General features: G+C 50.4%; 11 protein-coding genes across 11 annotated transcripts; 4 read left to right on the forward strand and 7 right to left on the reverse strand.

The window, feature by feature from the left end:
* Nucleotides 1–261: 261 nt before the first annotated feature.
* Nucleotides 262–962, forward strand: N7457_005486 (Ubiquitin system component Cue; the record flags this gene model as incomplete). The annotated part of the gene is made up of 2 exons (XM_057176530.1): nucleotides 262–540; nucleotides 669–962. The coding sequence occupies 2 exons, from the start codon at nucleotides 262–264 to the stop codon at nucleotides 960–962; spliced, it is 573 nt and encodes a 190-aa protein (XP_057030832.1).
* Nucleotides 963–1,318: 356 nt separating this feature from the next.
* On the reverse strand, nucleotides 1,319–2,260 carry psf2 (DNA replication protein PSF2; the record flags this gene model as incomplete). The annotated part of the gene is made up of 3 exons (XM_057176531.1): nucleotides 1,319–1,433; nucleotides 1,508–2,094; nucleotides 2,147–2,260. The coding sequence occupies 3 exons, from the start codon at nucleotides 2,258–2,260 to the stop codon at nucleotides 1,319–1,321; spliced, it is 816 nt and encodes a 271-aa protein (XP_057030833.1).
* Nucleotides 2,261–2,545: 285 nt separating this feature from the next.
* alg10 (dolichyl-P-Glc:Glc(2)Man(9)GlcNAc(2)-PP-dolichol alpha-1,2- glucosyltransferase) lies at nucleotides 2,546–4,735 on the forward strand (the record flags this gene model as incomplete). Its single annotated transcript, XM_057176532.1, has 3 exons — nucleotides 2,546–3,443; nucleotides 3,508–3,645; nucleotides 3,711–4,735. The coding sequence occupies 3 exons, from the start codon at nucleotides 2,546–2,548 to the stop codon at nucleotides 4,733–4,735; spliced, it is 2,061 nt and encodes a 686-aa protein (XP_057030834.1).
* A 261-nt stretch (nucleotides 4,736–4,996) lies between these two features.
* On the reverse strand, nucleotides 4,997–6,259 carry N7457_005489 (serine hydrolase domain-containing protein; the record flags this gene model as incomplete). Its single annotated transcript, XM_057176533.1, has 1 exon — nucleotides 4,997–6,259. One exon carries the CDS (start codon nucleotides 6,257–6,259, stop codon nucleotides 4,997–4,999), a length of 1,263 nt encoding a protein of 420 aa, XP_057030835.1.
* Nucleotides 6,260–7,052: 793 nt separating this feature from the next.
* Nucleotides 7,053–8,698, reverse strand: N7457_005490 (rRNA-processing protein PWP1; the record flags this gene model as incomplete). Its single annotated transcript, XM_057176534.1, has 2 exons — nucleotides 7,053–8,412; nucleotides 8,466–8,698. The coding sequence occupies 2 exons, from the start codon at nucleotides 8,696–8,698 to the stop codon at nucleotides 7,053–7,055; spliced, it is 1,593 nt and encodes a 530-aa protein (XP_057030836.1).
* A 231-nt stretch (nucleotides 8,699–8,929) lies between these two features.
* Nucleotides 8,930–9,295, forward strand: N7457_005491 (COX assembly mitochondrial protein; the record flags this gene model as incomplete). The annotated part of the gene is made up of 2 exons (XM_057176535.1): nucleotides 8,930–8,963; nucleotides 9,045–9,295. 2 exons carry the CDS (start codon nucleotides 8,930–8,932, stop codon nucleotides 9,293–9,295), a joined length of 285 nt encoding a protein of 94 aa, XP_057030837.1.
* Nucleotides 9,296–9,820: 525 nt separating this feature from the next.
* On the reverse strand, nucleotides 9,821–10,904 carry N7457_005492 (rRNA-binding ribosome biosynthesis protein UTP23; the record flags this gene model as incomplete). The annotated part of the gene is made up of 3 exons (XM_057176536.1): nucleotides 9,821–10,608; nucleotides 10,671–10,760; nucleotides 10,817–10,904. 3 exons carry the CDS (start codon nucleotides 10,902–10,904, stop codon nucleotides 9,821–9,823), a joined length of 966 nt encoding a protein of 321 aa, XP_057030838.1.
* Nucleotides 10,905–11,809: 905 nt separating this feature from the next.
* Nucleotides 11,810–13,074, reverse strand: N7457_005493 (PP2C family serine/threonine-protein phosphatase; the record flags this gene model as incomplete). The annotated part of the gene is made up of 2 exons (XM_057176537.1): nucleotides 11,810–12,527; nucleotides 12,599–13,074. The coding sequence occupies 2 exons, from the start codon at nucleotides 13,072–13,074 to the stop codon at nucleotides 11,810–11,812; spliced, it is 1,194 nt and encodes a 397-aa protein (XP_057030839.1).
* Nucleotides 13,075–15,355: 2,281 nt separating this feature from the next.
* On the reverse strand, nucleotides 15,356–17,411 carry N7457_005494 (uncharacterized protein; the record flags this gene model as incomplete). The annotated part of the gene is made up of 3 exons (XM_057176538.1): nucleotides 15,356–16,426; nucleotides 16,513–16,737; nucleotides 16,815–17,411. The coding sequence occupies 3 exons, from the start codon at nucleotides 17,409–17,411 to the stop codon at nucleotides 15,356–15,358; spliced, it is 1,893 nt and encodes a 630-aa protein (XP_057030840.1).
* A 1,433-nt stretch (nucleotides 17,412–18,844) lies between these two features.
* On the reverse strand, nucleotides 18,845–21,843 carry N7457_005495 (snoRNA-binding rRNA-processing protein DIP2; the record flags this gene model as incomplete). The annotated part of the gene is made up of 3 exons (XM_057176539.1): nucleotides 18,845–21,455; nucleotides 21,517–21,768; nucleotides 21,827–21,843. 3 exons carry the CDS (start codon nucleotides 21,841–21,843, stop codon nucleotides 18,845–18,847), a joined length of 2,880 nt encoding a protein of 959 aa, XP_057030841.1.
* A 179-nt stretch (nucleotides 21,844–22,022) lies between these two features.
* N7457_005496 (actin-related protein 2/3 complex subunit 2) lies at nucleotides 22,023–23,307 on the forward strand (the record flags this gene model as incomplete). The annotated part of the gene is made up of 6 exons (XM_057176540.1): nucleotides 22,023–22,087; nucleotides 22,179–22,707; nucleotides 22,767–22,905; nucleotides 22,971–23,071; nucleotides 23,129–23,177; nucleotides 23,228–23,307. 6 exons carry the CDS (start codon nucleotides 22,023–22,025, stop codon nucleotides 23,305–23,307), a joined length of 963 nt encoding a protein of 320 aa, XP_057030842.1.
* Between the last annotated feature and the right edge of the window lie 1,020 nt (nucleotides 23,308–24,327).

The following is a 24,327-nucleotide window of genomic DNA, read 5'->3' on the forward strand; positions in this document are numbered from 1 at the left end:
CCCGCTTTTATGACGGCACGTGCTTGATTCTTGACAGGAGCCTCCCGTGCCACACCTCCAAACGCGCAATCTGATTTCATACTCTCCGCGCATTGCGCTCCTACCAACCTAAGCTTACCCCATCCGTTCTATTTTCCGAGGCTAAATTCCACCTTGCGCGTTCTCTTTCTCGGAATCCTTCCGCCCATCACCCGCATACCAATACTGGTGATACCCGGACCCTGAACACTTTCCCAACTTGCGCTCCGCTACCAACACACGATGACGGACGAAGAACCTTCGCTGAATATTCCATCGCTCCTAACACTAGCCGTTGTATCATACTTCGTGCTCCGTTGGTTTTTCAAGCGCGATGACAACCCCGCAGGAGGCGAACGAGGTCGGGGGCGTGGCAATGTCGTCGACCCGGCGCAGGTGGAACAGATCGCGCAGATGTTCCCTCAACTGAGTACGCGAGATATTATGTGGGATTTGCAGCGTAACGGAGGCAGTGCTGCAGCGACTACAGAGAGGATCCTGACTGGACGCGGGTTGGAAACTGTACGTATTGCGCTCCTACTGTCATTTACTCCCCACCTCATTCTTGTGCCAGGCAAACAGGCTTGACCACAGGCTTACAACATCTACTCAAAACTGTTATTAAGGCATGAGCTAATTCACATTACCAGCCCCCTCCTTCGTTCCAGCCCCAGGTCGCAATTCCCTCTCCCAGTATCCCGCCGACCCAGACCGCCCCGGCCGCATCGGTACTCAAAGCGGACGGCCAAGACTTGATATCTCGGTACAACCTGGGTGCGAAGACCGCTAGCCCGCCTGCGGAATCACAACCGGAAACGCCCTCCAAGTCTGCTTGGTCTCAAAATAAAGAAGAGCGCCAGCGGTTGTTGCAGAAGCGTCGGGACGACATGATCTTGGCAGCACGGAGGAAGATGATGCAAAAGGAGCAAGGTGGTGCTCAATGATATGAGCATTACCACTCCTACCTATCGACAACATGATTTCCTGTATACTGCCTCTGATGTTGATGAACTCGGCCAATCTCGGTACTAGGATTACCTTACGGTCGATATACCCTCTCTATTCCAAGGTTGTTTCGGTTTTGTCCCGTGTTATCATCACTGCTCTCCGTTTTCGATCAAGCGTTCGCATGCTGTATGGTGTTAATTAAATTGGAAGATTTTGATTATGATCGTTGGTCATTGGATCAGGGTATATTGGTCTATATACATGAAAGTCGTTGTGGGCATTGGTCTGCGTCACATATGCACCGATTAACTCCGAATAAAGATACCCCAAAATACGAAAAATGCTTGAATGCTTAGAATTCCATGTAGTCTTCTTCCTCATCATCTTGAGTACCGTCATACCCGCCATTTGCTCTTTGCTCGGCCATTTGTTCGCGCCGGGCTTGTTCCTTAGAGGACCCGATCTTCCTATAAACCAGTTAGTATCAACGATCTTCCATGGAATCGCACATGAAACTATCCCTGAACGAGATCCAACATACCGAAGACCATCCACAACACCAGTAACAAAGCCTCGCTCCTCTCCCAGCTCCATTGAACCAACACCCGTCAGAACAACACCGCTGCCACCGGTCGCCGCAGCATCCAGTGCCTCGACACCGGATCTCATCTTCGCCATGCGCACCTCACGCAGATCCTTCAGCAACCTCCGTATCTGATCCGGGTCCACGAGATCATCGCTCGCGGCATCGAGCAACAGATTGCCTACCTCGACCCAGTGATAAGGTAGCGAGGGGGGATCCCGCGAGGACGTCACGGTCTGGGCTGTATTTTGAGGTAGGAAAGGCGGTGTTGGATAATACCGATTGCCATCGGGAGTATACTGCGGGCGAGCCGTTGGCAAAGCCCCACGATCTAAAATGCTGGGTTGGCCAGGTAGGGGAGGAGGCGGGGAGAAAGCACTCTGGTAGTCTTGGTGCTGGGATTCGATTTCAAGGATTAGAGACAATGGATCTGGGTGGAGCCATGTTGGTGGTATGATATTGGCGCGGCGTTGGCGTTTGAGGAGGAGCGCGAGCCAGAGGGGTAGAGAGGCACGTCGTGGGGGCATCAGAGGTTCAACGGGGCCCTTGGAATAGTTAGCTTCAATCTCATAGGCAGTTCTTAGAAGGCGCATTCACTCCTAGTAGTTCGAGGCCTTCTAGACGCTGTCGAGGCACAATGGTCACTGTTTCCATCTCCGCCAGGAAGGCGATCTCTGAGGCCGTGACGCCTCGCGGGAGAGGAAAAGCCATCGGGGGAAGATGTATATGGGAGTTTGAAGAAAGTCTCCCGTGTCACAAGTTCAGTTGTCACGAAATGTTATCAGTCACGATCGCATTGCGTTCGCGATGGTTTGAATAGTCGCAACGTTGATATTTGCGTTGCCTGGCCGTGCTTTTGTTTGCTGGTTTTCTTGGATATCTCTGTCTTCTGCTTCTTGATCGCCTTCAATTGTATTCAAACCCTTTGAATATTCTGTTCTCTGCTCCACATTCCCCTGGTGGTTGACCGCAAGTAAATCCACACGGCTGATCGAGATGGCGCGTTTGAAACGTTTGCATCGGTCTTCAAGCTCCAGCTCCGACGGAGATCCGGCCGCCCAACGAGCTAAGGTCACCTGGCAACTTTACATGCTTGCTGCAACTGATTATTTGCGTAGCATGGTTAATCCTTTAGAATCAGAACGGAGTCGGGGCGCTCGATGGTTTGTGCCATTCTGCCTGCTCTTGATCCCTGTTTGGGTGAGCCTCGTCAATAAGGCTGTCCCGGAACCCTACCTCGATGAAGTCTTCCATGTCCCGCAAGCACAGGCATACTGGGCGCATAAGTGGACGCAATGGGATCCGAAGCTTACAACGCCGCCGGGGTTGTATCTGTGCTCGTACATTGTCTTTTCTGCTGTGTTGCTGTTGCGCGGGTCTCCGACAAAGCTCACTCCGGACGTCCTGCGAATGACCAACGTTGGAGCAACTTCGGTTATCTTTCCTTGGAGACTGCAAAAGTTGTTTGATACTATCCAGAGGATGAAAAATACTCGCCCATTGGGAGCGAACTTGTCGCACACCGTGCTGAATATTTGCTTGTTCCCTCCGCTCTTCTTCTTCTCCGGTTTGTACTATACCGATGTTCTGGCTTTGCTGGTTGTCATTGAAGCGTACAATTGGGACTTGGAAAGAGACTCGGAAAAAGACCCGAAAGAAGGACCTAAAAATGGTGTTCGGGAGACACTGATTTTCTTGGCTTTCGCACTCGCTGCACTGGTCTGTCGACAGACCAATATCTTCTGGGTTGCAGTCTTCCTGGGTGGACTTCAGGTTGTTCGCAAGATCCGAAAGTCAGCTACGCCTTGCATGTCATCCAAAGTGCCAACTATTGTGAAGCAAGGTCTGCAGAATGAGGTGTATGATCCTCTCGTTTCGGAGGCTTCCTTGGAAGGTAAATTATCCATTGAACGTAAAATATGAAACTAGCAGAACCATGATACTAACCCGATATTCAGATTATTTCAAGACCGCCGTTTCACTTGCAACCATTGGTCTACAGAAGCCTTTCTCTCTCCTCGTTTCTCTTATTCCTCACATCATCGTCCTAGCAGCCTTTGGCGCGTTTGTACTTTGGAACGATGGTGTTGTCCTTGGTAAGAATGACCTGTTTTATTCCACAGCTGATGGATATCTCAACTAACATCCGCCATTCAACTAGGCCACAAGGAGTTCCACACTGCGGGTATTCACCTGGCTCAAATGCTCTACATCTGGCCGTACATCGCCTTCTTCTCGTGGCCACTGTTTGTCCTTCCTTTGATCAACATCCTTGCCCCCAAGCCACTCCCTGAGTCTCTGAACCTTGGCTTCCCGTCGAAGCAACGGAAGTATCCCAAGCTCAAAGCAGCCCTGATTGTCATGCCGCTTATGCTTGCCGTGGTCCACTTCAACACCATCGTGCATCCCTTCACCCTTGCTGATAACCGACACTATGTGTTCTACGTCTTCCGCATTCTTCTGGTCCACCCCGCAGTCAAGTACGCTGCAGTCCCAGTCTACTTCCTCTGCGGATGGGCCGTGATCTCTGCCTTTGGATTCACGACCATTCAGCGTCCACCCAAAGCCCTACGAGTTCAGGGTGCCCCAGTAGTACCTCCTGCGCCAGCTCCGGCCCCTACCCCATCCCCAGCTGCGAAAGAGCCAAAACGTATTCCAGCGTCTGCACGCAAGCCCGTCCAACAGCATGAGCAACCACCAAAGGGAGCGAAAAAGCCCGCCCGGCCCAACCGCAAGAATGCCAAGAAGAGCGAGAAAACTGAGGAGAAGCCCTCCGCGGCTATCACGGATCCAAATGATCCTACAGTTCTAGCTAGAGTCCAAAAGCACATCTTCGCACGACAGAAAGAATTGCTGGAAGCACCGCGCGTTAGCTTCGTGCTTGTTTGGCTGGCTGCTACTTCCCTGTCTCTCATCACGGCACCCCTCGTCGAGCCTCGCTATTTCATCATCCCGTGGGTTATGTGGCGTGTGCATCTTCCTCCCCTGCCATGTCTATTCAAGTACCGAGAGACTCGTCCTCGCACAGAGGAAGCTAAGCGCCGCTCTGATTTCATTATCAACGCGCCAAAGTTCGTGGAGACATTCTGGTTCTTGGTCATTAACTTGATCACTGGGTATGTCTTCCTGTGCAAGGGCTTTGAGTGGCCGCAGGAGCCTGGCAAGGTCCAGCGGTTCATGTGGTGATCCTTTATTCCCTCACTTTGCCTTCTTTCTGGGCTTTGCTTTTGAGAGGCTTGTACCATACAAACTTCCACACTTGTCTTACTACTGATTAAAAAGTGTATGTATTTTAAATTTGACCTAATAATCATCTGTTCTTGTTTTTCTTTATCAATCGCGACATTCAGATCAGGCGAGCCTCATCATCACCTATGTACATTGTTAGAAATTGGCCGTAGTATACAGATTCTACCTCGATGTATTCAGAAACATAATAACTCCGAATCACATCTTCCGATCAAATACACGCCCACCAGGTGGAACGTAACCCTCCCTTCCAACCATACCGTTTAGTTGCTCCTCCCTCCATGCCACACGTTTACAATAAACATCATGCCGGAAAGTGTGTTTCAGCTCATCCATCAAGTCATTATCAAGCGGCAACGCAGCCTGAACAGCCCCAACACCACACAAGTCATTCTTCCGATCAACAAACCAAGTGAGAGTATGACCGCCACCCCACGTCAAAGTCCGCTCCCCATACCACCCCTCAACATCCCCCAGCGTCAACAAACCCCCAAACCCATATCCAGCCTTCATTTCCGCACCAATACCAACACGAAAAGACACCCCGCCAGGACTAGCAAGCGCATCTGAGTAACTATCCGTTGCCTCCGGCGAAAGCTGATGCCGAAACATATCATCAACGGTAGCAGGTCTAAGCATCTTCCCATCATTCGCCAACAAAGAACGCAGAACCTTGGCAAAGTCCACGCCCGTCATGAATAGTCCCTGGCCCCCGAAATCTCCCCGTCCCCGCAGATTGATTACCCCGCCGCCCCCGAGAACCGCTTGCCCGGCTGCGTCGCGGTCGGTGGGGGTTAGGTCGACGAGACGCGCGCGCAGGTCTTCCCGGATGACGGGGTAGAACTGGGCATCTTTGATGTCGAGGGGATCGAAGAGTCGTCGCTGCATGTATTCTAGTAGTGTACCGCCCGTTGCGCGCTCTACTATGCGTCCCGCCCAGTCGAGACTCGGTCCGTACGTCCAGGCCTCGCCGGGCTGGAAGATTAGGGGGTAATTGAACCTCTCTTCGACGGGGAGGGGAGTGGGTTTGGTGATGGGGAGCTGCTTGCGCCACTTGGCGATGAGCGGGTTCATGAAATAGTAGCACAGCCCGGAGCTGTGTGTGAGGAGCATCTTGAGGGTGATGGGGCGGGCGGGTGGTTCGAGTTGGGGAGTTCCGTCATCGGCGAAGCCGGTGAGGATTTCCTTTGCTGTGAGGTCTGGGGCGATGGTGGAGAGATCGCCGTCTAGAGTGAGTAGGCCGTCTTCGACGCATTGGAGGGCGGCGATGGTGGTGATTAGTTTGGTGGCTGAGGCTATGTATAAGACATCATCGAGCTGTTGGGGCTTCTTGTCACCTGAAAGGAGAGTGCGCTCTCCCAAGGCTTTGTTGTATATGAAATGGCCTTCGCTGTCTGTGGCGCAGATTACAGCGCCGTTGATCTTGCCGGCGTCGATGGCAGCTTGGAGGCTGGTCTCCATGTTTTTGACAGACATAGCTGTATCGATTGACTGGATGTGGTGAAGGTAGTAGAGTATTGGTAGATAGCTACGGACAATAATGGTGCCTATATGCATGGAGGTGAGATACCTGTGTACCTAGGTGAGTATAGCGTCGAAATCGGTGCCTCTTTTAGTCCCGAGTGGGGTACAGTGGGTCCCGGGATGTGGGGATTGAGTTAACCTCCGAAGTTAAAGACAGTTCTTATACATCTCCATGGTGCAGCACAGGTGGAAACGGAGAGAGGGAGATGGCGGTCTCACTGTTAGCAGAATATGCAGACAATGTACCAGCCCGCATCGGAGGGGGCTAGCCCTATCAAAGGGCACTGGTCTGAGAGATCTCGAGACCTCGACACAAGGAAGTTTGGGGACTCGAAGGCTTCGTATACGAATTTATGGAATTCGAGGTTTTGAGTACGAGGGAAGGAGAGAATGACATACTTAACTTGTTATACTGTCATAGATGAGTACATGAGTATGACCGTTCTACTGCTTCGCACCGGGAATTACTAGATCAGATTCAAATGTTCTCTGATATGGGAAATCCTATTTAGAACATACACTGAATTCCCCCTAGGATAGATATACATGTACTACGCATACGGTTGATAATAAAACAGCCTAATAGAGAATTGTTAGAAAAGCATATATAGTCATTGAAATTGTCTCTTCAAAACTTCATAACAAAACTGGTCATTAACATGCAAAACCCAGCAAATCTATTTTTTGTGACGCATATCAAACAGAACGATCCACGGGTATATGAGTCGAACTAATCCTCATCCATCGACTCCCAGCCATCACGACCACGGTGCTCATCCTCGTCACCCTCCTCTTCCTCATCATCAGACTCATCATCATTACCAGGATTGATACCAATAGTGCGCTCCTGGACATCACCAGCCAAGTCAGGCAGACGAGACACAAACGCGCGACGCACAGCGGCGTTAGTCGAAGCATCCCAGATCTGCACATTACCCTTGCTACCAGCAACAGCCAGGCGGAAGCTGACCTCCTGGTCGGGAGCGAAGGAAGTAGAGAACACCTTGCCGACCTCGAGCTTGCGGGTGACGACCAGGCTGGGCTTGTCGTTCTCGACATTCCACAACTTGACCTGCTTATCTGTGGAGCCGGTGACCAGGAAGCCGGGGATGGTGCGGTTGATGTCGAAGGAGGAAACGGAGGAGTCGTGCGCCTGCAGAGACCAGACGGGCTTGGACTCGGCGGGGGTGGCGGGCACATTGCGCATGTCGTAACGGTAAACCATGCCGCCGTCGGTGGTCACGTAGAAGAAGTTAGGGTCGTGAGGGTCCCAGCGGACGGCCTCGACGTCGGCGTCAACGCCCCAGCGGGCCTGGGCGTCCGGCGCACGCATATCAGCTGCGACGACGGTGCGGTCGTAACTGCCGCTCAGCAGGATGGTGGACTCGGTAGGATGCCAGTCTAGTGAGCAGACCTTGTCCTTGTGGTTAGAGTAGGACTTGGCGCAGGTGGTGGTGGTGAGATCCCAGAGCTTGACGGTCTTGTCGGCCGAGGCGGAGGCAAGCAGGTTGCGGTGCTGACGGTTGGCGGCCAGCGCCAGGACGGCGTCGATGTGGTACTCGTCGTTGGCCTTGGCCTTCTTCTTTTGCTTCTTCTTGGCCTTCTCGGCGTCCTGGCCGCCCTGGCCGAGAATCGCGTTGGGGTACATGCAGTCCACGACGTCCAGGTCCCAGATCTCAATATCGGGCTCCATGGTTCCGATGGCCACAAAGTTTCCTTGCGTCCGACCTTCGGGGTTCTTGCCAACGGGGATATCGAGCCACTCGGTGCACAGAGGGATACCGGGCAACATGATGTCGTGGTGTACGTAGAGGTTCTCGTCCTTGTCTTCGTAGACATAGACCTCCAGGTGTGCAACTTCGTCCTCCACCTTTCCAGCTAGTAGAAGGTTGTCGTGGGGCATAATCTGGAGCTCCTCGCGTTCTTCATCATCCTCGTCTTCGGGGATCACAAGGTACGGATCTTCCTCGTTGGGCTGGTGGTATGCGAGAGATTGAACATTGCCGAACATGGTTGCACGCTCGCCATGCTCATCAACCTCCTCCTTGTCGTAGTTATCCATATCGAATTCCTTCAACACATCGTCGTCGCTGTACATCCGATTAGCATCACTCGAACCCCGCAGCGCTCAGGATTTACTCACTCCTTTGAATCGGCACCCTTGGTTGAAGACTTCTCCTCGGTATCATCCTCCATAGCATCATCATTTGCAGTCCCAGCCTGGGCAGCGCTCATATCCTCCTTGGCATCCTCAAGTTGCATGCGCGCAAGCTTAGATATACGACTCATCTCAGCCTCATCAATCTGATATTTGGTAGGGAACTGGGCAGCGACACCGCGCTTAACCCATGTCGTAGTCGTAATCATGGAAGACATTGTGAAAGTGTTGTGACGAAACTGATCACTGCCGTACACTTTTTTTTATCGGCGATTATTTTTTTTTATCGGTGTGCCTTGAGGGGCTGTCCGCCCGGCAGAATCAGGCCGATCTCCTTACCGCCCGGGGGTTTTGCGGACGATGTTCTTTGCGGTGATCGTACGATTGACGTTATCCGGCCTTTCAATTAGCTCTGATTTCCCGTCAAGTACTCTATTTCCATCGCCATCATGCATTCCCACCTGCACACTTCTTACAATGTCAGTATGTTCAGCCTTACCCGATCCGGAGGACCCCTCGAGCGGTCCTGCTGCATAATCGCCCGGTGACTGACAAATCACACAGACTGCGAGGAGATCATGAATGCTCTTGATGAATGTCATGCCAAGGGATTCCTGCACAAAGCCATTGGAAGCTGCAATGATATCAAGATTGACGTGAACAAGTGTCTCTCGGCAGAGCGATTCGAGCGCGCGAAGCGCAACCGAGACGAGGCGCGCAGTAACCGGCGGCGTGTTGAGGAGATCTGGGCCAAGGAGCGTGAGCTCAGTCAAGGGCCTGCGGTGGCTGCCAATACCGATGCTGCAAAGCAATAGACGGTGCGATGAGCATATGCTATGCCACCATGTTTGGGACTGGAGTTTGGAGTGTGCTTTTTATGGCTATTCAATGATGGGATTTGAGCCCGAAAAGACGGCACTACTGGCTGCTTGTGCTTAGAAGCAGATACCCGCATGGTTTCGAGGTTCCAGCTCGACTGCGATATGATCTCATGGGGCCGAACACATCGAGGCCAAGTTGACTTGCCGCCTCGCCATCTCCTCTCATTGCATTTGGGGAAGAATACTCTGTACGATACTTGAATGCGACTGTATATACGACTAGGCCTTTCGCTGTTATTTTGGTTGTATTTTCCTCTGCCAGCCAATACCGCAAAGTAAATCTACCGGGAGTCAGAGATCCCCATGAATGATATCAGATGTACATTTCTATTATGTACATCAGCTAGACTTTTAAATATAACCCATCCGATCTGAACGCCGTGCCCTGGGAGTGTAAAAAACGATGAATGCATGCAATGATAACCAGCATCATGAGTCGCCTAGGCCGTAAAGATTCAATCAAGCATCAACCTCCATAGCCTCATTCGACTCGGCGGCCTCCTCGAAATCTTCACGAGGACCCTTATTGTGACGACGTTTCCGCTTAGGCTTAGCCGCAGCAGACTCATCATCCTGCTGCTCAGTAGCATCCTCCTTCGGGGCGATCTTCTCCTTCTTCGGTGCTGGCGCATCGGTCTTCTTCTTGGACTTCTTCACGCTGAGCGGATTAGGTCCCTTGACCTTAGGACCACGCTTCTTCTTGGGTTCCTCAGCATCGGAAGCATCCTCATCACCTTCGCCATCCCGCTTGCGCTTGCCGAGCATAGGATCCACATCCAATCCGGCGCGGAACTTCCCGCGCTCATGGCCCTCCCGCACCATCTCGGAGGGGTTGCTCATTGGCTCGAGAACCATCACTGAGCGCTTGACGTAGATGATAGGCACGCCGGGAATGGAACGGGCAGCAGAGCGCAGTGCCCGGGAACGGCGCATAGCTTCCTCTTCTTTACGATCCTCCTCGGTCTTGCGTCTCCGCGGCTGGTTCTCGTTGTTGCTGGTCTTTCGCAAAATAGGATCCGCGCTTGCGAGAATGTAGTGCTCCTTGTTCTTTTTGACATCTGCATTGGGCGAGAGCAGTGAGAGGAGACACTCGATCTCGTCGATGGGCGTGGAGTCCGCGTTGTGCGAGCAGTGACGGAGCGGGAGTTCTGTGGGCGGGGGAAGGAAGAGAGGGCGATATGGCTTTTCGGTTCTGGGGTTGATGGGTTGCGCGGCCATGATAGCGGCGAGAGAGCACTTGGTCAATACTGCGAGATGGTTAGCTGATGTGTGTCTTGGGTAGATGGGGCTGATGCTCAGCGGGACTCACAAGGCTTGACCTTTCCTTGAACGGTTCGCTCAAGCGCAGGAATCAGCTCCATCTTGAAGGAATCGGTGGCACGAAGAAAGTTCGAGTCAACTGTTCATGCGCATGTTAGTATTGTTCTTAAAGCAATAGCATTGAACTCAACATACCCAGGACCTGGTAGGCCTCTCGGAAACCGAAAGTGAGCTCATACTGGTGCATAAGCTTGCGATACTTCTTGGAACGTTTGGCCCTCATTGTGAATGGTAAAGATAAGAGAATCGAGGATTGATTGCAGCAAAAACCATGAGCTTCTGCGTCGACCGAAACTTTTTTCATTCTGCCGGGCGGCGGCAGCGGCGGTGATGTGGTCTGTGCTGGGGGAAGTACCCAGTACTTTGTTCAAGTGGGGCATCAAGGCTCAAATAGAAGTACCCTATACATACTTCTAATCGATCCATCTCTATATCTCCATCTACAGGTAAAGCTAAGAGAAACGAGCAATACGACATGGTGGATTGCGTGTCCAGAACTCAATGAAATATTATTATTTGCCCTAGTGTAAACTCGGCACAATGATTAAACGATGGACGGACACGTCACATCTTGCCAGTAAAGCAATCCCTCCAAGTCTAAAAACATAAGAAAATGGTTTCGGCGATCTCAAATAGTGTTGAGGGCATATTTGTGAGGGTAAGAATCACCGGCTGGAGCGGTTCCTAGCAGGGATTGAGTGTATTCGCAAACTCCCAATGCACAATCTCCGTGCTAGCCATAGAATCGCCTGAGGGGGTGTCAACCTAACAGACGGAGGATGGCGATGACTAGACGTGGCTGAGCAAGTGAGTCTCGCGCTGGAGGTTGGGAGGAATAATATCGGCGTGGAGCTCATGTTTGGAGGTGCAGAGTGAGCGTTGGACATGCATGTCTTGGTCCTGGTTCGGCACTCGCATGCTATCAAAGCTACATGATAGCGATGTGCTTGGGTGCGCTTTTGGTAGTAGACCTGAGCATCAAGCCGGTATACCATGCGGGGGAACAAACGGCCTGCTTAATGGACTGATGTTCGGTTTCGATGGGATCCGGCGCATCGCCGAGAAGGACGCCGAATCCAAGATTGGTGGATACTGAGGAAAGTTCGACTGAAGAGCCAGTGGCTACTTTCATCCATCACGTTTCTTGCAAGATGCGACAATGACGGAGATATCGTCCATTTTGCCGCCCTCAATAGCCAGTCCCTCATCCACTGCCTTCTCCATGAAAGGACTCTCTGCAAAAGGATCCTGGGCAATAGTGAGGGCCGCGTTGAGCAGCTCGCGGGCGACATAGACATTGCGATCATCAGACAATTGAGGATGCTGCGCACGCAATTTTGGGTCGGTGCGCGCTTCCTCCCATTTGTCGATGCTCTCCAGAATGAGTTTCAGGACCTCGTGCTCCCAGAGATTATCCATGACGCCGTCCGAGAGCGCTAGAATGATGTCATCTTCCTGCACGGCAACTTTGGATAACACTGCGTCTTTCCGGGGCGTGTCGATGCTGTTCGTGCCCAGCTGCATGGGGCAATCGAACCAATGCCACTGCTCGGCCGTGCGGAAGAGAACTTTCTTCTCGCTTGGTCGAATCACGAGAATCTTGCAATCGCCCAAGTTAGTGACATACAGCAAAGGTTTCTTCGTGCCGTTCTGTTCCTTGGTCCAGTGGAGGATTGCGGTCGCGGAGGTTGTCGTTCCTAGCCACTCAGTGGGAGATGTGGTTGCCCGCAGGGTCTCCTCATATGCGGACTGCAGGTAGCCGACCGGGTCGAGTGTCGCCGTGCATTGATCGACATTCTTTTCGACCTCGAGGGCCCAGAAGTGTAGAAGGAGTCGAGACCACAGCCTGTATTGAAAAAAAGAGAGATAAGGTCAGAGATTGTTTCCTTGTATGCGGGGTTAGATGCGACCACTCACGCAGCATGACCGCGGGGTTTCGTAGCCCAGGCGCCTACACCATCATCGACGCCCAGGAAGTTCTCAGCAACAATGATGGAATCGTCACCATTGTTCAAGCCGCGGATTAGCTCGCCCTTGACGGATAATCTTTTATCCTGGTTGAGGCCGTGCGTCGTCAAAGGATCCGAAAACGAGTGCGAAGGTGGTGAGAGAAAGGGTGGAGGGAACGGTCGTGACGGTCGTTTAGCACATAAAGCATAGCCGGTCTCGAATCGAAAAGGCGATTTGTGGAAGGCTAGCGGGTGTTCGGGGACAGGAGTAGTGATGCCGTAGCAGGGCCACACCGCAGCATGATATGGGCGTGCCGTGCTCGGTAGTCGGAGGCGGGCACTTTTGACCGGGGCTTGGTTTATGCTTATGTTCGCGATCCACTTGCTAAGGGACGTCCATGATGATGATAATGAGTGTGACACGGCCGCTGCCTTGGTCACCATGCCTGACTTCGCACCTCACTGTGCACCAAGATGGGCTCGGGCGAAGGGGTTCTTGGGCGTCAAGGCATGAGCTGAGAAGAATGGAGAAACGGAAAAACAAGAAATTGTCGAGAGAACAGGTATTGACTCAGACCAAGGCGTGAGCGCAGAAAAAAAAAAAAAAAGCGACACACCGGTAAGGGCCGAGCATATCTCGAAGATATCACTGGTCTGCATCGCCGACTGTACCTTGCGCTACGGAGTATCTCTGAGCATATGACAATCACCGCCCGATGGAATTTCAGCATTCCTGCTACTGGCTTTTGTCTCCTATTACTCCTATCTTGCATTTTACTGGCCTAAAAATAAAAAGAAATCCTGCAAGCACAGTCGTCGATAGTATGACGCGGGACAGCCTATGAGCTGCCTATTAGGGTTCTGGCGTCTATCTCGATCCCTGTCGATCAAATGACGGGGATTATTCTGGAAGTTGTCTATTCATCGGTGTGCAATGCAAAAGCACTAGTGTATTCCTTTTGAATCTGTATCTCTTTTGCTTTTTCTTCGTTTTTTTTTTCGCCACCAGTCCAGCGGGGGCATTCCCAGTTAGGCCCTCTGCTCTATATTTAGGTAATGGCCAGGCCATGTTTTGATTAGGTACATATATCCGGAGGGCTGGAGTGTTATTCTCACCAGAAAGAGGAAATGAGAGCTGGATTCACATCATAGGGGAGAAACCCGTGTTGTGATTCAGAGTCCGGAGTACTGCGTACTCCGTAGAGAGCAACATTTGCAATCCCGTGGCCCCACACAACTTCGGCGTTTATAGTGACGCAAGCAGATGTGTTGGCTTTCGATATGTACATATACCTATCGAACCACGATTCATCGCTGCCATTGAGGCCAAGCCACGGAGATACTGCTTTACTTCACCCTCCAAGGATTGAGTTCTCCCGAGGTCTGTTGATACTTGAAGTCATACTCCGTACTGTCCGCCGACATCGGACAAGACTAGAATTTATTTGTCAGTGCAGATGAATACCAAGATGAACAACACGAGGTAAACGAATGGTTGAACTACTTCGTACAATGCTAAGTCCTGTACACTCATGGTCTATTGGATAGACACATTTAGCCGGGATTCTCCAAGACATTCGTCCTATACAAAAGTGTCACTACCCAACAAAATCTCTAAAAACCCAGACTTACAAGCAGACTGTGGGACCGTCTCAAGTAGGAGTTGGAGCCAGGGACTATCTTTGGTGGATGAGATGAAATCTGCAGTTATCTGCTCGGTGATTATAACCAGCAACAGATGAGCAGCTCTTTCCTTGCATATCACCACTATGAAACACCGGGAACTCAACTTTCTCGCAACGGGACCGACTCCATTGGTTCAATGTGTTTATGTTTCGATGTGCAGAGAAGCATGGGGGGGCTCATCGTGCTTCCATTCTAGACTTGCCCGGTATATGTTCATCTCAGATCCACGCCGCTATCTACGTAGTCCGATAATGTATAGTAGATCGAACAATATCCTACCCACCAGGATGAACCAATCATCTCAAAAGCAAAGACCCTCTCGACTACGAAAACCACATCGACAACTACAGGGAAACGAATTTGCAAAGACTCAGCATATCGACAGCACTATGCACCAGAGTTCCGTGACCGCTGAACTAAGTCGTAGGTTACTTTCAGAACTACCTCACGGCATGTCTAGACACCAAGTACCTAGGCAAATTAGAGATGAGAGGCCAAGGCGATATTTGGCTTGAGACGGAGACCTGTAAGGACGACGAAACCCGGTGACTCTCTACGAAGCATTGGGTGGCATTGCCTAGGTAGTGTTAGGGCTGAAATGGGGTTCATTCTGCTAGAAACTTAATATGTAGACTTCTCGCGGCTATATCAAGAATTGACATGGCCCAGGATTAGTTTGTCATATGCTTCAAATGAAAATATTCACCCCTCGACCTCTTGCCCATAATTCCCCATGGCGTTCCGCCATAAACCTTTGCCATGCCGTTGGCATGTAACCTTCCCTTGAACTTGCTTTTTTTTTGGCTTTTTTTCGTCGTTTTCTGTATGTTTTTCTCCTTTTTCTTTTTTCATTTCGTTATCATAGTTGAGATTAGTTGAAGAATCCTCAGAATCCCGTCAAATGAGAATAAATATTCATTCTTTTGGCAATCTGAGGACTGCATTTCAACCGCTCTGTAGCGCAAAAGCTGCATCATGAATCATGAATCATAAGCCGTATGCAAGTCATAATTCGTGATTCTCATAGTCATACCGCGTCCTAGAAGAAGTTTGGAATGCTGGCTTCATCAGGAGTCTCCGCTTTGGTATTCGTCCTATCAGCCTCTTTCCGCTCATTCATGATCAACAGATTGATCAATTCAAATGCATGATTGAGCTCGCTCGCGATAACCTCATCCTTAACATGGCGCTTCAGCGCACTCAAGCCGTAGAAATACATACGAGCAAGAGTGCTAGCAGTAAGGGCGGTTGGCGGTCGACGGTGTCTGCGTTCAATGCTGCGCTTGGTCACCATGGTACGCACATGGCGTTCCGCACAGGGGCAGGCGATCACGACCTCTTGGGTGCACTCCTTAGAACAGCGGCAGAGAGCGGAGCAGATACATTTGTGTTGTTTGATTAGGTAGTAGGTGCCAGATTGAGGATCCTTTTGGCGTTCGTCTCCGATGCTTGTGCCCTCCAGTTTGGCAAGAGCGGACATGCGGTGATCTTTGATAGTCTGGGCCTCGGCGACTTGCGGGGACAGCTGCTCGGGTTTAATCCATGGAAGCTTGCCGTACGGGATATCATCAGGCAGACTAGCAATTGCATACACAGTGGTATATTTTTCAGACATGGTAGTCAGAAGATCGGCCGAGATGACATTAAAGCATGGAATGAGCTCTCTCCATTTCTGGCAGTAGTCCCCACCGCGGTCCGAAGCGACTCGGGTGGCGAAACTGCGATATCCAAGCGGATCGAAATGAACGACGTGTCTGCGTCTGTCCTTGTCGACAAGGTGACTGATGTATTCTTGCTGGAAGTGTGCAACGAAGTCTTTCCGAAGAATTGGACAGATCTCAGGCGAGTCCAACACGTCCTTGAACGCGAGAATAATGCGGTAGAGATGATCAGCTTCGGGAAGAAGGTTGGGTTGGTAATTTTGCAATGAACGCAGGTCGATTCGGAAGGAACCGCAGAGCTCGATGTTTGCCAGCTCAATCGTCACGCGGGCATACAAGGCGTAAAAGAGATTCTCGACGATATCGATCATGACCTTCATTTCCTGGGTGTACATGTTCTGTTCAGCTCGCCGAACCCAGCACGTCAGTCCTGTCTCAGTGGTATCAATCTGAGAGTCAAATTTTGGTGTTAGCACTGTTATAAACATAAAGTAGAAGACATAAGCCTCAAGAAAGACTTGACTTCAAGACGTACCTCAACGCCATAGCTTAGGAAGATTGCCTGCATGATCTTTGACATGGTGTACAGCTTGGTGAAGATGCGCAGAATGACGCCGAAGTGAATCGAGGCATCGACAGGATCCATATCATCGGGGGCTAGGAGCTGGATTGGAGTAGTAGGTGAAGGGGGGCCCGAGACAATAATCCATTCGTCGTTGCTAACAGTGTAAACTCGAAGGGGATTCTTGCGAGCGGCAAGCTAAGGATAACCCGTTAGTTGAACTTCCAAGGTTCTTTCGAAGTATCCAATTCCATCAATAGAGACATGTCACTTACCAGAGCCTGTGGAGATCCTGATTCATCAGACCATGAGCAGAACTGGGGTGTCTTTGGACCAGACCGAGGTGTAATTGGAGAAGAGTCCTTGGTTGAGTCCGTAGAGGTCTTAAAGCCAGTGGAAATCTTGAACGTCCTGGCGGGAGAATCGATGGCAGTGATTGAGGACAAGGACTGTACTTCATCCACGAGTGATTGGCAGTACTTATAGCAGCGATGCGTCATCTCATCAATCATTTCTTCGTAAGGAAGGTCCTCGCCATTGTTGATACGGACACCGAGATTATCCATCATGGCCTTGGTGGCTTGGGCATAGGCGTCAACACAGTCCTTACCACGTTGGATGCAAGTTCTTGTATCCTCCCCCGATGTGAGAGCAGTTAAGCGTGCCTGGGAGATGGTACTGGCCATTGTCACAGGATCCAGGCTGACATCGGATGCAATGAGGCCGGTGGAGGCGAAGTTCGATGGATCCATTTCGGAATTAGTAGAGCTGTTGGATGCGCGAGCTAAGTGAGGAAAAACAATTTTCAATGGGGCAGGCTGGGGCTTAGAGGCCTTTCGCAGCCTGGGCCAGAGACTACCCTTAGGAGACATGCTTTCGTTGGGCAACGCCTTCGACAGCAGTTAACGGATGAAAAGATGAGGAGGATGAAGAAGGAAAAGACTTCAATTGGTACAATGCTCCTATTTATACTCTGCACGCATACACCATGTATTTGTTTAGATCATGAGGGTATACACAGAGTGGAAGGACCCGCAACTGGCAAGGACGACCAGTCACGGCGTGGCTCCAGGAGGTGTAGATATAGATCCCTATAGATCCATGCAGCTAGAAACCTAATGAAATGACAATCATTGAATGTGATTGGTCGCAACTTAGCTGACTTAAGTATCATTGTTATATCCATCGCAAATTCTCATCGAATCGCTCCGGATGATAGGCCGCAAAGTGACCTGGATGCTCCGCGCGGCTTGGACACGCATAGATCAGGTGCACCAATAATCAATCGCTGACAAAGAAAATATTATATTCTTCGTATTCCTATCCGTTCAGCTGATGGAAGGATTTCATATTCCTACACGGAGTAGGACGGGTATATACTTACGGGGTACCGGAACCCTCCAAGGTTAGCTGCACTCGCACACCACGATTGTTCTGTACCGTCTTCCTAATATGGATACCGCCTTGACCGTCCACTGCTTCACCGCCCTCTTGACCGCCTTCCAAATTCTAGCTCCGTCTCACCACGTGATCTTAATGACTAAGGTATCCACTCAGCCAAATTTTCTCACAAAACTCCCAACCCAACTCTTTCCCTCCTCCATCTCCAACCAACACCCAAAATCCCGCGTGGATCAAGGTCAAACAAATGCGATTGACTTTTATCCATGCTGGATTACCACACTAATAGGTATGTGCCACCAGTCCTTACGGACAGGACCGCAATCGAGAAAAGAAACAACACGATACGGCACCAAACAGACTCTTTATGTGATGAGATTCGCATTAGAACCGGTAATTTTTTAGGAAGAGCCGGAAGAGGTATGGCAGGGGCAAAAATCCCTGTCGTCGATGCTTATAATGGTTCTCCTGAGAAGAGTCTTATGGATGCTTGATGTTTCTTTTCTTGGTTACTGGCCTGGAAAAAGATCATTGTCTTGGAGCAAATCGCTAATGATGTCTCTTTGCAATGCAGATTATCAACTTGAACTCGATGAATACTTGCCTTTTTTTGTTATACACAGGCAGACCATCTTAGAACAGACAAATGAGAGAAACATTTTTATCACATTGATACATCCATGTAAACCATAGAATGTATGTCCCAGTAGTAACGAAATATTTCAGGGAAACAATTCTATTTATATTCAAAATTGAACTATGATACATCCCTTATATTCTCTTCAACTCCCAAGGATATAGAACTTTTATATGGAAACCAGATAGAGAAGACCTCCAAGGTAACAAGGTCAAAAATGATTCACAACGCCAATAGACATGCTTGTACACAACCGTAATCCTAAACTCAAGCAACGCTGACAAACTGGCGCTTCTTGCCGGTGCCCTTGGTTGTCTGCTGCTCCTCCCAAGTCGCCTCATCGACATAATCCGTAGTACTCTGCTCGCGGATTTGGTTGCCAATGAACTGCAGCGCGGAAAGGTTGAAACCCATCTCATCCTTCTGACGAGCAAGAACCCGACGCAGCGATACCCGGATGTTGTCGAGCATAGGGCGCATCATCTTGCTGGCAACGATCTGGCGGTGATGGGTCTTCAGAATGAAGAACAACACGCGGCAGGTGAGAGGCACATTCCATTCGCGCTCGGCCCAGATGTTGAGGAAGGTGAAGAGGGCCGAGAGCTTGGAGAATGGTAGAACCAAAAGAGCGTCCTGGAGGGCCGCAGCAGGGACTCTTTGGACGGTGTTCAGAACGTGCTGCTCGGCGGAGACGTTGTTGAGAGCCAGGTAGACTGGGTTACGATCGGGCGCGGCGGCGTTGGGGTTGGCAGCCTTGACCTTGAGCCAGTCGCGTACGACTTCGAGATCCTCCATACCGAGCTCCAAAGCTTCCATGATCTTTTCTCCGGCCATGAGAGTGCCGGTGGTCTGCTTGCCAGCGTCGACGGCCTCGGCCTTCTCGCCATCCTCACCGTCCTCGTCTTGCTCGAGAGACGCAGTGAGTGTGCTGTCGTAAGCCTCTTCCATCTCCTTCTCGCGCTCTTCCTCCAGGAACAATGGCTCGTCAGTTTGTTCCCAGATGCGGATGCTCTTGTCGTGACTGGCACTGACGATGAAGTCACCAGTGCGACTCATGGCAAGTGCCCAGATCTCACCGTGGTGACCAACAAGGCGCTGAATTTGCTCGAACTTGTCTCCGTCCCAGTATTTAATGACGCGGTCCTTGCTTGCACTGAAGAAGTTGTGACCGTTACCATCCTTGTTGTGGGGAACGAATGCTACTGCCATGATACTGTCCTCGTGGGCCAGGAAGGCCTTGTGGCAGTCACCGAAGTCCAAGCCCCAGAGTCGGACGGTCTTATCAGCCGAGCAAGTGACGATGAGTTTGCTATCATGGGAGATATCCAGACTCAAAACAGGAAGTTTGTGTCCGTAAAGGTTGAGGAAAAGCTTCAGCGAATCAACAAAGAAGACCTTCACGGTGTTGTCTAGGAGGGAAACTGCAAGAAGTCGTGCATCGGGAGAGAAACGAAGGTTGAGAATGTCGTCGTTAACCTTCAGGGTTCTGGTGTGTGCCAGCTTGAGGCGAGGGGTGGTGCGTTTGGTTCCTGGGATTTCTTCCTGGACAACCTGGAAGTTCCAGAATTTGGCTGTCTTGTCTGCACTTCCACTGACCATAGATTTGCCATCTGGATGCACGTGAAGCGACCACACGGGTCCCTCATGTGCTTTGATAGTATCGAGCAATGTTGAGGACGCGATATCAAATACTTCAAGTTCTCCGTTCTTGTTGCCAACAACCACGATCTTATCACCGGGAAGGAACGCGGAACACAGTGAATAGCCACACTCGAGTGTTCGTAAACAACTTTCGGTACGAACATTCCAAATCTTGAGGGTGCCATTCGAGGCAGAAGCGAGCATTCGATCGTCGGAGCTTAATGCAATCGACCGAATATCTGTTCGGTGTCCAGGGATGTCCACAGCCAAACTTCTGGTATAGTCGGGATCTTCGCTATCGGTGTTCTTCTTGTTCGCCGGCACAATGGTGTAGGCCTCGAGCTGATTGTTGGTCGTCGCCGCCAGGAGATTCAGTCCAGTTGACTTGTTGGTCATCCAATCAAAGGAACGAACTTTACCACCAGTTCGAACGATGACATGTTGGACAAAAACTTCGGTTATAGGAGCGGCAGAAACATCTTCAGGCTTGTCGTTATCCTGTTCTTCTTCCTGTCCATTTTCCTCGGACCGCTGCGCCTCCTTCTCCTTTCTTCGCTTCTTCTTCCGTGCCATACTCTTTTGTACCTCCGACTGCGAGCGAATGCGCCAAACCTCGACTGACTTGTCGGAACCGTGGAAGCCAACGTAATCTGAACGAGGGTGGAATCGGATGCCAAGTGTGCGATCTTTGCCATGTCGGTAGAAAGTTCCTCGTTCGGTAAGAATTTTGCGACCGTCTGCGCCGACCTTCTCCCTGGAAATCTCCATCATGGCTGCCTCATCGATCGACCAAACTCTGAGTTCACCGTCATTGCCAGCTGTGATACATCCACCCTGATCGGGCGAAAGACCCAAACTCCAGCACTCGCCGTTCGATTGCGCCACATGTGTTTCGATGCAGTGCTGAGAGGCGAGATCCCAGACTTTGATCAAGGCGTCCTTGCCGGTGGTCAATAGGAATCCCGCGTGTTCACTCAAGCCGGAAGCAGTGAGCAATTCTGGTGAAGGGAAGAGAAAATGCAGGGATGTGATCTGGTCGGTATGTCCGCGAAGTTTGAAGAGACCAGTTTCGGTGATCAAATCCCAGACAATGATATCAGTATCTTTCGAGCCACTGGCAAGGCGCACGCCTGCATTGTCGAAGGCTAGCTTGGTGACGGCAGATTTGTGGCCGTTAAAAGAGATGATGACGGTGGCAGTGCGCGAATCCCAAAGACGAATACTTCCATCCTCGTAGCTGGGAAGGACACCGTTGTTAGTTATAATCGCCCGAATGGGTCATATTGGAGAAAACTCACCCAACCGCGAAGATATCTTCATCCGTCTGGCTCTGCGTGACCACACTAACTTGCGCTCTGCAGGAAGAATCGCGCCATCTTCCTAAGAGTTCGCCCTTCTTCACATCCCAGCACAAGACTTCCTCGCTTGCGCCCACAATGGCTCGTCCGGCGCCTGTCTGGCGTGCAATGCCGGTCTGGTCATCTTTGGCCCAAACCGCATTTGAGGACGCCGAGGCGACGAGCCCGAATGTATTCGAATGCTCGAATTTACTGCATGAATGTTAGCGCTCGGACTAGAGAATTCCAAAACACATAAAATCGCACGTACAAGTATGATTTCACCATCGTTGGGGGTGGATGGGAAAATTTTTGGAGCCTCCGATTGCTATCGATAGGATAAAATTAATACGGGCGGCGACAGCGACCTCTCCGGCTCCCCCACCGCCCATGACGATCACGGGCAACCTCATAACAGCCACCAACTACGTCTGGGCACTACTTTACCAGCCATTGTCTTGCCCATCATGCTTCTCTTGGATTATCAGAACGTTTTAATTCAGTCCCTCCTGACGGAGCGGTTTTCTGCTGGGTACGATTTGCCCTTTTCCCCCGCACTGCGATCCCGCGCATTGTATACACCTCACCCGGAACCAGGCACCCGACTAACAAGCTGACTTCAGAGCACCCCCCGTTTCCATTGACCAGGTGGTTTCCGACTTCGATGGTGTGACATTCCACCTTTCTACCCCCGAGTCCAAGACAAAGATCCTCATCTCGATCAATGTGAAATGTTACAAAGAATTGGTCCAGTACGGAGCTCAGGAGGTGTTGGAGAGAGAATATGGTCCTTACATCGTGTCTCCCGAGGTGGGCTACGATTTCTCGGTACAGGTCGACCTCGAAAACCTGCCCGCAGACGAGGAGGCCCGGAGTGATTTGATTATGAAGCTTGCACTCCTGAAGCGGAACGCAATGGCTGCTCCTTTTGAGAGAGCATTCGACGAATTTAACAAGCTCGCCGAGGAAGCTTCTCGGTATACCTCCGAGTCAGCACCACAGGGCATCAAGGAGGGCGGTGAAGTTATGGCCATCCATTACCGGGAAGAGGAAGCCATCTACATCAAGGCCAACTGGGATCGAGTCACAGTGATCTTCAGCACCGTTTTCCGTGAGGAGACAGATCGCATTTTTGGCAAGGTCTTCCTGCAGGTTCGTACTTTGTGGCAGTCGCGTTATAAGCTTTTGAAACCTATACTTACAGCCTATAGGAATTCGTTGACGCCCGACGACGTGTTTTGACGCTTCAGAATGCTCCTCAGGTTCTTTTCCGTAACGATCCTCCCCTTGAGCTGGCCGGTGTGCCTGGTCTGAGTGCCAGCGGCGGCGAAGTCAGCTATGTCACCTTTGGTACGAATGCTACGAACGCAGATAATTGTTGAGAATCTCCATCGTGATACTAATTCGGCTCGCAGTTCTGTTCCCCCGACACTTGACTCCTCAACGTCGTTATGAGAACATCTCCCACATTCAGACCTTCCGTGATTACTTCCATTACCACATCAAAGCCTCCAAGGTATGTGTTTTTGTTAGTCCTGACTAGACGGATTTAATGACTAAACATTGAGTGCAGGCCTACATTCACACTCGAATGAGAAAGAGGACAGCCGATTTCCTTCAAGGTACGTATTCCAGTGAGCGAGAGAAAGGGTTTGGCGCTAACTTGCAGCAGTACTCAACCGAGCTCGGCCGGAAAATGAGGAACGTGAGCGCAAGACTGCTAGTGGTCGCACGTTCCGAGTCCAGGGTTAAAATCCCAAGGTTCTTTGTTGATATTTGCCCCCAAGGAGTGCTTTGTTTGTATGAGCCAATTTGAGCCAATTTTTTTATACACCTTCTTTGTGTACATGTTAGACAGTTGCATCCACCAGAATATTCATTCACGTATCTATGTAGATAGGCCTTCCCAAAGTCGGAATTCTAAAATTTGCCAATGCAACGGCAATAGAATCTAGCAACTCAAGAATGATGATGATCCAGACTTTCTTCAGCTATGTATAGGCGGTACTATCATTGCATGTGGAAACCGTATAAGTCACAATTCTGTGTCACCATGTGGGAGTCATAAGTAGATATGATATCCCGTTAAATATGGTATTTAGATGAAGCTATATATTAATGTAAACATAGTAATAGGAAGCATACGATATTTGATACAGATAGGGTATTGATCTAGGTGACAGGTACATCCACCCCTGCTTAATGTTTCAGATAGATGCCTGAATTTTCAGTATCTCCCTCAACATTCTGGTAGAAAGTTTTTCTGCCACTTTTTCTGCCACCTATTCTTTTCTGCCACCCCATTTGATATCTACAACATGGTCTAGATAGTAAACAAAAGGTACTTTTCTAGTCAAAAGATCGTCCATTTTCATATAATCAAACGTACTCCGCATCATACAGATCCTCCAGTCCCCTTCCATCACCAGTATCAGCAGTACTTCCCCGTTCTCGTCCTCGTCCTCGTCTACCGTTGTCGGAGAGCAGATACTCAAGTCATAAAGACGGCATTTCAATAGAGATGGAGTTAATGGAGGTAGATTAGGAGCATTCAATTAGTTAAATAAAAAATAGGAGTAGCAAAAACAGGTACCCGAAAGAGTAGGCTTCAGTTGTAGTCTTCAAAGTATATAGAGTTGGATGTATATAGATTTCTAGACTTGTTCAAATCGAGTTCATCATTTCAACACAAGGTAATGCATTCTTGGTATCTATCTCATAAAAATCGTAATTCCGTGTAGGGAGCATGTGCCAGTCAAATATCTCGAGAAT

The sequence above is a fragment of the Penicillium paradoxum genome, assembly GCF_028828445.1.
Source record: "Penicillium paradoxum strain IBT 22861 chromosome Unknown utg000005l_segment0_segment0, whole genome shotgun sequence".
NCBI classification, from domain to species: domain Eukaryota; kingdom Fungi; phylum Ascomycota; class Eurotiomycetes; order Eurotiales; family Aspergillaceae; genus Penicillium; species Penicillium paradoxum.